The sequence below is a fragment of the Lissotriton vulgaris genome, chromosome 4_1, assembly GCF_964263255.1.
Source record: "Lissotriton vulgaris chromosome 4_1, aLisVul1.2, whole genome shotgun sequence".
Classification (NCBI taxonomy): Eukaryota; Metazoa; Chordata; class Amphibia; order Caudata; family Salamandridae; genus Lissotriton; species Lissotriton vulgaris.
Genome location: NC_141691.1, coordinates 312,752,413 through 312,766,646, shown reverse-complemented (window position 1 = coordinate 312,766,646; position 14,234 = coordinate 312,752,413). Strand labels below are relative to the sequence as shown.

Below are 14,234 nucleotides of genomic sequence, written 5' to 3'. Positions count from 1 at the left end.
TCTGTGTTTGATAGGAGTATCAGTTGGAACAGAATCCGAGGAGGCCTGTATTTCTGTAGTGCTTTGACACTCTTACCTACCAATCTATGACGTTCCTTATGAACCAATTTAGCAGTGGACTTGTCTGTTCTATACGGTACCAATAACATTTTAGGTGCAAGTGGGTTTGTGGGAATTATTTGTCACATTTGGACCTGCATTCTGGTGGTTTTCCTAGAGATGCATTTTAGGCACCAAATCTCTGAGGATGTATGAAGGCCAGCTGAAGGAGTGCCTAAGGGCCACCTGGGGGTTGATGGTCTCTGCGGTCCAGCAATCTTTGTCTAGATGTGGAATCGAAGGGTTGACTTGTACTACTCTGAGGGATGGCGGGCCCTTCTGTGATAGACAGGTGAGAGTCTGCTGAAATGTTTCAGAGATCTGGCTGGGCTTCTGTGAGTAAATTGTGGTTGTCTGAAGGAAGACTGGTGATCTCTGTGCGCCAGCTGTGGGTTACCAATGGCTTGCTAGCAGTGTCTGCAGGTACTTAGAGCATCTCAGATTGACATCTGGATTTCTGAAGGTCTGCCTAATAATGACTGGATTGTTTAATGACAAGATGGAGTTGATTAAAGACTGACGAATCCTTAGAAGCTTTCAGGACAGGTGAAAGATCTTTTGAAGCTGGTTAGGGGTGTTTTTTGGTGGGTCATGTCGCTTCAGTGCAGACCTGTGGGCTCTTAAGGCAGCACAAATGGCATGTGGCTAGAGGGCTGAGGGCCTTTGAAGGCAAGATGAAGGTCTTTGGGGGTTATCTGGAGAAGACTGAGAGCCAATTGCGAGACCTCTGAATCGCCATGAAGACAGACCGAAGAATGATTAAGAACAAGTTAGTTGTGCCTGAAAGTGAGAACAACTCTTTACAGTGTATCCATTTTTAACTGTATGATGTGCTTAAAACGTGTGGTTGTCTCTACTTTGGCCCCTAACTCGTCCTGATCATCCCCACCAGGCACAAAAACCCCTATCACAAGGATATTTTATACAATTTGCCCCATAACTCAATCATTTGTTGATAGGTTCCTGCATGCTATCTGCTGGGTCTAAATTTTGTTTGATTTTCCATGGCCCATGGCCCTAGTAAGCTCAGACAGTATGTTTTATAAATACGTATGGCTACCGAACGTGTGCATTAATTTGAAATCTCAATATATTTCGTGGCTAAGTATTCTAACGCTTATTACACACTGTCGTAATATGATATCATTTTTGTAAAGTATTTTGTAAGGTGCTGTTGCACAATTTTATGGTGAAGAGACCGGATTGCACGTCACTTCCCTGTTGCGGTTTTGTCTTCCAGGGTGACATCAACGAGTTTGGAAAGGTGCTGATGCAGGGCTCCTTCAGCGTGTGGACGGGGCACAAGAAGGGACCCACAAAAATGAAGGACCTTGCTCGATTTAAGCCAATGCAGAGACACCTTTTTCTCTACGAAAAAGCCATCGTTTTCTGCAAGAAGCGAGAAGACCACGGATACGGCTATGATAAAACACCTTCCTATAGTTTTAAGCACTTTCTAAAGGTAAGCATGGCGTGGCAGGCCTGCTCCTTGGCAGCGTGCCACACAGAGAAGGGATATAGATTCTGTGTCACAGGAATGTCCCTTATCTTGTAAATCGCAAATGTGTATTTGGACAAATGGGAGGCTCCCTCCCTGTTGCCTGGAAACCGATCTAGTAAATAGAGCTTACGATTTACTGGAAATGGGTGGCGAAAACGTCCATTTAAGAAAGAAGCCTCTTATCAGACCCATTAACCCTATGTAAAGGTCACATCGAAGCCTGGGGCGTAATAATAATAAAACAAAACACGTCATGCCGAAGAATGTTCAGACATCACATGTGCAAAGTCAAAGAAATGTGTAAAGGGCAGAGAAAGAACTCATTTGGTAAACACTCTTTGCCGTGGCTGTATGTCAGTCTGCCTGCCGGATTCCATGTACAGATAGACAGGCAGACAGACAAGGATACAGCCACACTTGTGCAAAGTGCGCAAACATACTGGCAAGATATAATCACGCACATATGCACACATAGACGAGCAACCTACGCGAAATGTTCAAGATTACTAGATTTTTTTTCAAAATAATGGTATTTCCAAGAAGTCTAATATATTCTGTCGAATTACCTTTGTCAGAAAAAAAGCCTTTAATGCTTTCTTGGATCATATGGCTTGATTATTTTCTTACTCCCCGCTCTGCCTGTCCTACTTCATCCCCTCCCTTACTGTTTTCTTGTTTTCCTCTTCCTAGTGTGCCCAGACCCTTTCCCTTCGGTTGCACTACATACCATGTGGATTTATAAAGCAACCATTAATCTATCCGTGGGGGCACTGAATACCCAATGTTTATTGTTACCCAACTCAATGGCACTTGACCTCGGCGGGAAGAAAGGCTGAGTGGGGCCACCAGGATTCAACCTGCGACCACAAAGTCAGCACAGATTCCTGCATTGGATATTCTGAAACCTTAGCCCATCACCCTATACCGCCAACCCTTTAAACCTACACCACATACCCTTCCCCTGTGCCCTTAACCCTTAACAATTATCTCCTAACTCTTCTCTCCTTAACCACTTCACTCCCAACCCCTAACCATAGACACCAACCCCTAATCAAAAACTCTTAACCCCATCACCCAGTACTTCGCACTATTTTCTCTTAACCACAGCACCCTATTCAAACTGTCCTTACTTAAATATATTTTTGTAAAAAACACTTTAGGAAGTGTTCCTTTTTCAAAGTATTTACTTTGGAATAACTAATTGGGAAAAGTTACGTGTAGAAGTATTACATTCCACATGTTCTCGATGCAATACCGTTTGCAGAAGTTACAGACGCCTGTTGAGTTTCCCAATGAGTGGAGAGGGAAGACGAGTGATTGTTAGAGGAAGCCCTGCCCAGGGTTCCTGCATCTGTGAAAGCCAGAGGGCCTGGTCACGCATTGCTCCTCACATGCTGCCCTTGCACCAGACACTATCCTGGCTGCATTTACTGTCTGGGGATGCTATAGAAGATGTCAAGTGTTACTCAATGTGCGCTGGAAGCGCGAGGAGGCTTCAAGAGCCAGTAGGAGGTGGGAGTCTCAGCACCTGCCGGGGGCCATAGCGGGTAGAAGTGAGTGTAGGAGCTGGCTATAGTTCCAGTTCGGGCATTGAACCCTACATGCCGTGTTAGTATTTTGTAATACCATATGGCTTCTGGACGGTTGGCAGACCAGAGACTGGAGAAGCAGAAGAGCGCCTACCATTACCCAAGTTGACTGACTCTCCAGGTCAACAGGTGCTGCCCAGGTGACCGTAGGGAGCCACTGTCATCTGCCCTGTGGCACGGTCCGTGGTGCCGCTTCAGCCTCAAAACAATCAGGTTGGGGCGCGGTAGGGGAGCTAGAGGTGATATTTAATCTTGACCTGGTGTTTGGGTCACTGATTGACTTTCCACTCTCAGCCCAGTCCTCTCCACTTTCAGCCACACGCCCTGGCACAGCCGGGATATGTGCCTTCTCGAGCTAAGGCGTGGAGACTCGGCAGTAGCCTATTACAGGAGCTGAGATGCAGGTCCGCCGGCTCAAGGTGTGCGGGCGCCCCATGCCCGAGGTCAGTGTTTTAAGTTTTTAAAGCTGCGACCCTTCCAGTGTAAAACGGAAACAAAATTATTGGGCCCCCTTCAGACCGTTTCACAATTATTCTATTAAATTGCCAATGTTTAAATATGTTTAGACTTAGTTAAGCATTGCAGTTAAGCTCTGTTAACCCTTTAAAAAATGCAATCAAATACATTATTGATAAACGTACTCTTTGTTTGGAGTCACCTCCTCTTTCTGCTCCCGGCTAGGATAGAAATAACAAAAGATGTTAGTGATGCCCCATTACAGCGTGACTCACTGCCGCTCATTTTTCCCCCTTAAAACAAAGCTTTGTCATGAGAATGATGTTTCTTTTGACCAGAGCCTGGCGCCGCCTCCCCTCCCCCTCGGATCACTTGAGGCTCCTCCAAGGAATGTGTCGTATCGTTGTGCCTGACCTCTGTCTAGGGACAGGGCAGGCAAAGAGGAAGGGGCGTGGGCGGAAGCGGAATCAGGGGGGGCACGAGAGTTCAGTTAGGGAATGGCATGATAGAATAAAGACGTGTCCATTCTACACTCCTGGCTCCTGTGGTTATTGGGGGCAAAGTGACAGACTGCTGCCCCGCAGTTTGAAGACCCCTCCCCTTGGTCGTGGTGGGTCGGGATGGCTCAGTCAGCCGCTGCAAGCTGTTGCTGCATGTCTCACTATTTTATTACTTGATGCAGTAGCCAGACATTGGAGGACATTGGTGTCCTGGTGCTGTAGCTCGGGCACTTTTCTTGACTGAGAGGAATGGACCATATCGTTCACACTAGATTAGGACAGTGCGTAGCGCTGACTCTGGGAGGACAGTGAACCAAGAGCTGTGGGCAGTGTAGGAGAGAGACTAGGCACAGCACTGACTCCAGCCAGCAGCGAGGAGGAACACACTGGTGCCCGGCAATTGTTGTGCTACTTTAGCGAGTGCCTGGCAGTGCGGGCAGGAACTACTTTCGGCAAATGCGAGTATACTGCGGGCTTATTCAAGGTGTTACAAGTACCCCGTGGGGCAGATGCCTGGGGGCGAGTGTGCCCCCAAAAGGCAATGTCTGAAGAGGAATGATCGAGAGCCCCTTTCTGCATGTTAACGTTTTGTATGTTGGGTTACGTGCTGTGTGTGTGTTGTTTATTTGTGTGTTGTATGTAGTGGTGACATTAGGTCTGCCAGATGTAATGACCGCAACGCGGTCTAGTTGTTAGCATATCCGTGCCCACACCCATCCATGCATCCGCAGGCCAGGCGTGGCCTGCGGGGAGCCAATAAATGGGACCCGCTCGCTCGGGGGCGAGGCTTCCAACTAGTTACCCTGTCTGTGCTGCCACGTTTGTCCTGCATGCTCCGCAACCCTTCCCGAGGCCCAAACTATTATTCAGCCCCCAGGGCTCACCTTGTGCCCCCCATCACACTGGCGACGAGGGTGGGATCGCATCCCACGCCCTGGCCCCTGCTCACCTCAGGCTGTGTGGAGAACCCGTCGAGGTGGTGATCGGACCGTGCCGACGGCAAGACACCCGGCGGAGCCAGAGCAAAGGCGGGCCGATCTTCGCAACCGAAGCGGTAAGCAGCGGCACCCCAGCAAGCCGTGTACACGGCGGCAGGAAGGCGCGAAGGGAGAGGCACACTGGGGAAGGACACAACTGCCGAGCAGCGCGAAGCCTACCCGCGTGGAAACCTGCCCGCATGCGCAGTAGGGTGGGGCCCAGAAAATACCGCGAATTACGCGCAGAAGGCCCAGCGCTGCACACGAGGCCTCCCAGATGAGCAGAGACGGGAGGAAGGCACCGGCCACAGGGAGAGACACATCCAACAGATCGAATAAGCAACAAGCATTGCCACCACCAATTTGGGAGTTCTTCAACACGATACAGAACTGGCCCAGAAAATACAAACAACCAAGCATTGGCAATACACAGACCCAGTGCCCCTGGGAGAGATAAGTGGAAGCCTGAAGCACAGCACCAAACAGGTGTACACTGCGAAACAGTCATCAAGCATTGGCCGAACCCACAGACCGGCGCACCACTGACAGGACACAGTTACACAGTGGGGAAGGGACAGGAAATCATAGACAAGCCCGAGGGGACACTAGTCCATTGGAGGACTCTACGGAGGCAAAGGCCAACCCAGGAAAGGGAGGATTCTGGGAGAAGTAACCTCAGGGTGGTCAGAAACTCAGCACCATGGGAGATGAAGATGCCCCAGCCCCTGCCCCCATCCCATACCAGCATGCCGCGTCAGGAGTACTACCTCCATTCAGCGAAGTAGAAGACCCCTCAACTGCCTACCACGCTGAAAGATCTGGGTTGAGCAACTAGAGAACTACTTCACCGCCTCCAGAGAGACAGATAAGGCGGTAAAAAGATCGCTACTGCTTCACTACGCAGGGGACGAGATCTTTAAGTTATTCAAGCACCTACCCAACACGGGAGGCGTGGCAGACTATGACGCAGCAGTCCAGGCCCTCAACGGCTATTTTGACCCCCAGTTGAATCTGGACTTCGAAGTATTCAAACTTGGACAAGCTCGGCAGCGGGAAGGGAAATCGATGGATCGGTTCTATACGAGGGTGAGAGAGCTCGCCAGCACCTGCACGGATGAGGACCAGCCGAAGGCCATCAGGAGACAAATTATTCAAGGGTGCAGATATAAGACATTGAGAGGCCTAATCCTAAGAAAACCGGGCATCTCGTTGGAGGACATACTCATTTTAGCCCGGTCCCACGACTTGTCGGCAGCAAGAGCCACGGCCATGGAGCAAGCACTGACGAAACACCCTAGCAAAGGAGACAACATCAAAGTAGAGAGGGTGGATGCGGTGAAGACACCTGCGCGGAGCAAACACTACAAAGACGCACGGAAGGAGGGGAACCGAGCCAGGTGTGGATACTGTGGACACGAGCCACACGCAGCCAAAGATTGCCCTGCCCAGGGGAAGACATGTGCAAACTGCGGAATCGCAAACCATTTTGCATATGTTTGCAGGCGGCGAACCAGCTCGAAGGGCCCAAGGAAATTCAGTGCGCCACACAAGTCAGTCCGACAGCTATCTCTGGACAACCCAACGCCGGGAGAAGGAATGCAGCACCCCCCAGGAAGATCTCTACTGACAGTAGAAGAATCATCGGATTCAGAGGACAAGGAGGTACACATTATCTCTTTTGCCAGGGAACTGAAGCGCCGGAGGAGGCCCCAACCCACATGCGTGGTCCAGCTTGGAGGAAATGCAATAACAGCGATAATAGATACAGGAGCCACGGTAAATGTTATTGGACTGCAACAATTCAACCAGTTAAGGCCCCGGCCTGCGATCGTACCATCCAAAACCCGGATATTCGCTTATGGAGCTCGTACACCATTGCCACTGAAGGGGAAGATGGTTGTACCCATCAAAGCAGACGACTGCGAGGTGACCGCGACTGTGCACGTCATTGACTGGGAAGCAGAAACACTATTAAGCAGCAACACGGCAGAGGATTAAAAATTGATAGCGTTCGCCCACCGCATTCGCACACACCAGGTAGACGAGCTGCTAGACCAATTCCCAGAACTATTTAAAGGATTGGGATGCATACGATGTGAGCCGGTGAAACTTCACATTGACAAGACAGTAAAGCCCGTCGCCCTCAGACACCGCCGGATACCCTTCAGACCCCTAGTCAAGAAAGAACTGGAAAACCTGGAACATCTTGGGGTCATCGAAAAGGTGTCAGGGCCCACGCCATGGGTGTCCCCCATGGTGATTGTTGAGAAGCCACGTCAACCTGGCGCTATCCGATTATGCATCGACATGAGACTTCCAAATAAGGCCATCAAGAGGGAACGTCATCTAACCCCAACCATGGACGACATCATTGCTGACGTAAATGGCTCCAAGTGGTTTTCGAAGATTGACTTAAACGCTGGATATCATCAGCTGCCACTTGCTGAGGAAAGCCGCTTCATAACCACGTTCAGTACCCACCTGGGACTCAGGCGATACAAAAGACTTAATTTTGGCATCTCTTCGGCAGCCGAGGTGTTCCAAAATACGATCCGAGAACTGCTATCAGGACTACCGGGGGTCATAAATGTCAGTGATGACATCCTCATTCATTCAACGACTGCCGCAGAACACTATAAGCATCTCAGAGAAATGTTGCGTAGATTGAGTGCTCATGGGGCGACGCTACACAAGGAGAAGTGTCAGTTCTTTCAGCCAAAGATAGAATTCTTTGCGTACGTGTTCAGCCAAGAGGGGATCCAAGTAGATCCGCGGAAATCGAGGGCCATCAAGGACGCCCCGGCCCCAAAATCACCAACGGAAGTCCGAAGTTTCCTGGGTATGGCCACTTATTGTGGCCGGTTCATTCCAGGGCTGGCCACGTGGAGCGAACCCCTGCGAGCCCTGACAAAGGTGGATGCCCCGTGGTCCTGGGGCCAGAAGGAAGAAACGGCATTCCAGGGGATAAAAGACGCCCTGCTGGAGAAAGCAACGCTAGCCTATTTTGACCCGGAGAAGAAAACGGAGGTGCTGGTAGACGCAAGCCCCGTAGGGCTGGGGCGGTGCTGACGCAAGAACAGGAACCGGGACAGTGGACTGCGTTGGCATTTGCCAGTAAGGCTCTCACCCCAACGGAAGCCCGATATGCTCAAATAGAACGAGAAGCCCTCACAATAAAATGGGCATGCAACCAGTTTCACCTCTATCTGCGGGCCCACTCCTTCGTGATGGTTAGTGATCACCAACCGCTAGTCTCATTATTCAAAGGATCATCGCCTCACCCACCCCTGAGAATAGAGAGATGGTCCATCCAGCTTCAGCCATATGCCATGGAAGTAGTATACAGGCCGGGGGCCAAGAACCCGGCAGACTTTCTGTCCCGACACCCCCATGACAATGTCCAAGCCTGGTCTCACGAGGAAGGGGACGAACTGATTCACTGGGTGGCCCTCACATCATGCCCCCAGAGCATGACTTTAAAGGACATCCAAACCGCAGCTGAAACGGATCCCGTGTACATGAAGACACTGAAGACTGTCCAGGAGGGGACCTGGGCTGGATATCTCCATCAGACCAACTCATGGGTCCCTGATGACAAGCAGGAGCTAAACCAGATGTGGCGAATTCGAGATGACCTCAGTGCCACTTGAGAAGGAATCCTACTGAGAGGGTCTCGCCTAGTCATCCCCCAAACCCTGCGACAACGTGCTGTACAACTAGCATATGGAGGACATCAAGGGGTTACAAAAATGAAGACCCGACTCAGAGAAAAGATGTGGTTTCCGGGTCTGGAGGTGCTAGTGGAAGAGCAGGTGCATAACTACCTGGCGTGCCAAACAACGGGTGAACCTGACAGACCTCAACCCATCATCACGGAAGAGGCGAGCACTTCACCCTGGGCGAAAGTAAGCATACACTTTGGAAGCTTCCCCGGGTACGGACACACCTTAGTCATTATTGATACATACTTGAAATACCCAGTTGTAGAAAAGATACACTCCACTGCATTCGGACACGTCGTGCCAGCACTCGAAAAGATATTTTCAATGTTTGGATATCCCCAAGAAGTGCGGAGTGACAACGGGCCTCCTTTCCAGGGGGCCGAATTCGCTGCCTATTTGACACAGAGAGGCATACGCCATCAGCGCATCACCCCACAGTGGCCCCAAGCCAACGGGGACGTGGAGCGTTTTATGCGCACCCTTAACAAGACTTCCGAATAGCCGTCCTCGAGCAAGCTGATCCTGAACATAGACTCCATGAGTTCTTGCGTGAATACAGAAGCACTCCTCACTGCACCACAATGAGAAGTCCTTGGAGTCTTATGTTCCACGGAAATCGTCGAGATCTCCTCCCCACCAACCCGGACTGGGTGCCAGCGCCAGTCAACCAGGAGGCCACCCAAGACAGAAGGAGACGGGGGAATGAACGAGCGAATTGCCGCCGGCGGGATGTGTCCAAAACTCCACCACTGGGAGCCCATGTCCTTCGACCCGACGATGACCCGGCGGAAAGTTCCAAGCGAGGTTCGAACCTGGCATATGGACTGTGGAGGCCACCAAGGGGACCATGGTGACAGCAACAAAAGGAGGGGAGGAAGTATCCCGAAACGCTTCATGGTTCAAGACAGTCACGGCGGCCGGAACCACCCACGAATCCAGAGAAGAGCTGAGCCACTATGATAATGGACTTAGGAATGGAGAAGAAGTGCCACTGGGTGAGCAGGTGGTGATCGCGGAAGACCAGAGAACACCACCTCCAGGGGAGGTACCGAACAGCAGCCCCCGGCACACCGCCACGGGTGGGGTACCCCGCTCACAGAGATATGGGTTGAGACCCAACCCGCAACCCAGCCAGAGATTGCGAGATTTTGCATGCATGCTGAGACCCTGCCGCCAACATCAAGGGAACCGCAAGTATCCTAGTCCACCGCATGCAAAATGACTGTTTTATTTACCATGTATTTTGCAAGACTGTGATAAAAGTTTCGTTTACAGGAAAGAAGAAAAACCCGAGAGTTTGGTAGAGATATAATGACCGCAACGCGGTCTAGTTGTTAGCATATCCGTGCCCACACCCATCCATGCATCCGCAGGCCAGGCGTGGCCTGCGGGGAGCCAATAAATTGGACCCGCTCGCTCGGGGGCGAGGCTTCCGACTAGTTACCCTGTCTGTGCTGCCACGTTTGTCCTGCATGCACCGCAACCCTTCCCGAGGCCCAAACTATTATTCAGCCTCCAGGGCTCACCTTGTGCCCCCATCACACAGACAGCTAAAGATGGCTATATTGAGACCTAAAAAGGGGCAAATATGACATGTTTTAAATATGCTTGTTGGTTGGATAATTTTGAAAGTAATGCGAACTGGACATTCAAATTGCACATTCTTTTTGTTTAAAAAGCCAGCAAAATAATGTTATAATGATTAAAACCATCACTTTCATGTTTATTGTTTAATAGATGAATGCTGTGGGCATCACTGAAAATGTAAAGGGAGATCCAAGGAAGTTTGAACTTTGGTACAGTGGCCGGGAAGAAGTCTATGTTGTGCAGGTTTGTGCTGCTCTACGACCTTCTGAAGTTGCAGCATATTTAATGCCTCGATTTAGCCGTATTGTTTTAAAGTCGGAATTAAACGTATTTGTAGGTATTTAATGATGTTTTACATTAATACTGAGGTACTTAATGTGCTCTAATAATAGCATAATTGTTTCAGCATGTAATACGAATGTCTTGTTTCGTCAGACGTTGGCTTGATATACTGACTGTTCAACTCTTGAAATTATTTTTCAAAAGCAACCCTAACGCAATACTGCATCGATGAAAATCTCAGTAGCAGCTGCTGTCAGGGAAACGTGGTGGGACAGCGCGGGGGCCTGTAACAAAATTAATAATAAAAAAAAGTACCTCCCGGTCTTCTGCACGCCGCTCTTCTGCTGCTCTGGGCACAGGCAGAATCTCCCAGACTGCCCTATGGCCAATCCAGATGCTGCTTGCATTCCTTTGAGAGCAGTGTCAGGATTGGGTGGAGAAGGCCTCTTTTGCGCTCCTGTGGCTGTTTATCTTCTCCACCCAGCAACACAGCTGGGTGGGAGAGATGTCAGTGCGCATGATGGCTTGGCCGTCCTAAGACAGATAACCAAACTGTCCTGCACACTTACTGCCCACCACTCCTCATCCCCCTACTGCAGTGATGTGGCCCCGCCCTCCCCAAGACTAAGCCTCAAGACAAAAAATATAATGATCATCATTTTATTTTTCGTTTGCCTCTGCTGACGGAGGGCCGACACTCCTCCACCATAGCGGAGGAGGCGCCGCTGATGAATCTAGACACTGCACGGCCTTTTAAATCTGTTCGAGGCTGGCATGTCACATGACTGCCCGCACCGTTCAACTTGCTTTTCACAATTATTGATGTTATTTTTAATTATACGCTGATGTTTTATAGGTTTATAGGCACAGTAGTGTTTAACCAATCTTCTTCAAACTTGACAGCTTTTCAGACATGAACATTTGACTCTGAAAATGGTTTGTATCACTCCCTTTAGCTCTTTAGGTGGGTGGTGTATTATGGAACATGCCAGTTTCTTCATGCTTCAATCACTGGAGCATTGCACAATGGAAGAGCTAGCCTCAAACACACATTCATTGTCATACAAACATTTGGGTCACCTGCACCATAGGTTAGGTTACTTTGAGCACCTATGGTACGGAAGCGGGCCAGCAGCAAGCATTGGGGACTAACACACACCCAATTATCTGTGATGATCACATGTGACTCCATCGCCTCTAAGATTGATGACATTTAGAGGAGCCACGTTAGCAACCAAGATGGCCGCGTAAGCTCCCAGCACCGCCGACCTCGGCCTCCCGCCGGAATAGCCAGCCAATTAACCTGTCTTTGCGCCCGCCACAATGTGTATGAACCTGCCGTGAGATTAATGGTGATATCCTGAGATCTCTACTTGCTCGGCTGATGAAGATATGTCGAGTGGAAGTTTGGGGCCTAGATCTGCCCAGAAGCCGGGGTCTTGAGTACTGGCCCATCTGGGTTCCAGTTCAACAACATCGGCTGTGGTGGTGTGATTGGGTCCGGTCTACCGGTGTGGACAAAGAAAAAATTTTCTTTCGGTTTTTCGAATTGATGTGGATGACGGCGGGCTGCCTTGGTGAAGGTCAGAGGAGGGGTGACAGCCTAACGCTAGCAGTTGTGGACGGGGGCCCTGCCCGGTGACCCGGTAACCGGCCCGCTGGTGTTCGCTGGGTTTGGTTCTCTGCCTGCGGTGGCAGCCCTAGGATACCATCGAAACAATACATAAGTCTCCCTCTGCAGTCAACCGTTTCCTATCCGCCCGTTTCCCTCTGAGAGATTGAGCCGAGGGGGGAAGCGATCCTGATCGACACCGATCGAAGAGTGGCTGAATAGACCGCGAGTGGCCCGTCGCTGCGAACGGTGTTGGCGGCCAATGAGTCACTTCAGGTGTACGTTGAAGACCGCATTCAGGCGACGACGGAGCGCCTGGTTGAGATGCTACGAATTGGACCGGACCCTACTCCACTACAAGAAAAGGCGACAACCGAGACACCCAATATGGCACTCTGATGAATGAAGTAGACCCCCCATTGTGTGAGGTATCGAAGCCTTTGACCAGTGTTTTGTAAGACGAACACAAGTTCAATGCCACCAATGGATTGTTAAACCTACGATCGTTGCCGACCATGGAAGGACTAATTGATGTTCCCACTCCAGAAACTTCTGATGAGAACTGTTATCGGAATGACACTGCGTCACTTCCCCATGTATCGGAGCCGCTAAGATGGCAGACAAATCAACGAACGCTGGGAGTTCATAATGGGGAATGGAGTCTCTGGACCTGACGATGTTCACGGCACTTTCGTTCTACTACTTTGTTTTGCATTGAGTTCTATTATAGTTTCTTCGCACTCAGACTGTCTTGTGGAAGAGGTGGTTTATCAGGTGGGGACTCATGTGTCTGATCGGAAGGGGAAAGGATGAGATCGAAAGACTGGGTTTGACTCAAGTATCGATGGGCACTGGATTTGATAAACTACTGCTATAGTACGGCTGGGCGGTGTTTGAAGACTCCCTTGTTAAGATACATATTTGTTGTCCGATTGATTTCTTGATTTCAACTTGGGGGTCCTTGGTTCTGGCGGGGGGGCGACCGGGAGCCTGTACGACTATGCCCTCCTCCACTTCTCTTCTCTACTTCGGTAGATTTCTTCTTTTAGTACCTAGTTAGTTGGGGCGACAGGCAAACTGCTACTGGGGGTTAGGCGATAGCCGTTTGCTGGGTGCAGGGTGGGGGGATGGGTTTATTGTTTTCTTTCTGTTATCGCCCATATGGTTTTCTCCTTCTTTTTCAATTTTTTCCCAGTCTTTCCTTTACTCGTAATATTGCCGATATATCCTGAATTTGATCCTTAACTTCTAGTACCTGGTTGCCATGATTCTCCTGCTGTTTTGATTTTATGGGTGGGAAGGTTTTGAGGATTTTCAACTGAACTGTTAACCGGTTATACTGATGCAATTTTTTTTTGTGCTTAATCGTGCAAGCCTCTCGAATATCTTTGCTGTTCCACGACTATCCTGTTTTTTTGTACCAACTCACCCTGTCATTATTGGATGTATGTATGGCACCAGATATGTCTGTTTATTTTTTTGCTTTAAACAATAAAAAGATTTATAAAAAAAAAGATTGATGACATTTTAATGGGTCTAACAGATAACCACAAATACATTATACTGTCCCCATGAATGTTATCTACCAGAAGCCATCAAAGGATAGTAAAATGTTGTATCTCTCTCTGACTGTTTGCCAAGGGTAGAAAGAAAGGTTTATACCCCAAAACAGTTCGTCATAAGGAGGATGATCTTTGCTTTAGACCACTCATAAAATTCACAATTAGGCTGCCTCTGTTTTTCTCATACTTTTACCAAGTTGAAAGCTACAGAATCAATCAATCAATCAAAACATTTATATAGCGCACTACTCACCCGGAGGGTCTCAAGGCGCTTGGGGGAGTGGGGTCCGCTACTGCTCGAACAGCCAGGTCTTGAGCTGCTTCCTGACGGCAAGGTGGTCTTGGGT

At 49.6% G+C, this 14,234-nt stretch overlaps 1 protein-coding gene across 3 annotated transcripts in view; it reads left to right on the top strand.

Annotated features, from left to right (window-relative positions):
- MCF2 (MCF.2 cell line derived transforming sequence) overlaps positions 1–14,234 on the top strand; it is an 870,271-nt gene that overhangs the window by 752,736 nt on the left and 103,301 nt on the right. For all 3 annotated transcript variants that reach the window (XM_086918640.1, XM_086918639.1, XM_086918641.1), the window contains 2 exons: positions 1,340–1,561; positions 10,582–10,674. In XM_086918640.1, the coding sequence (XP_086774766.1) occupies positions 1,340–1,561; positions 10,582–10,674 (315 nt within the window). The remainder of the gene's footprint in view (positions 1–1,339; positions 1,562–10,581; positions 10,675–14,234) is intronic.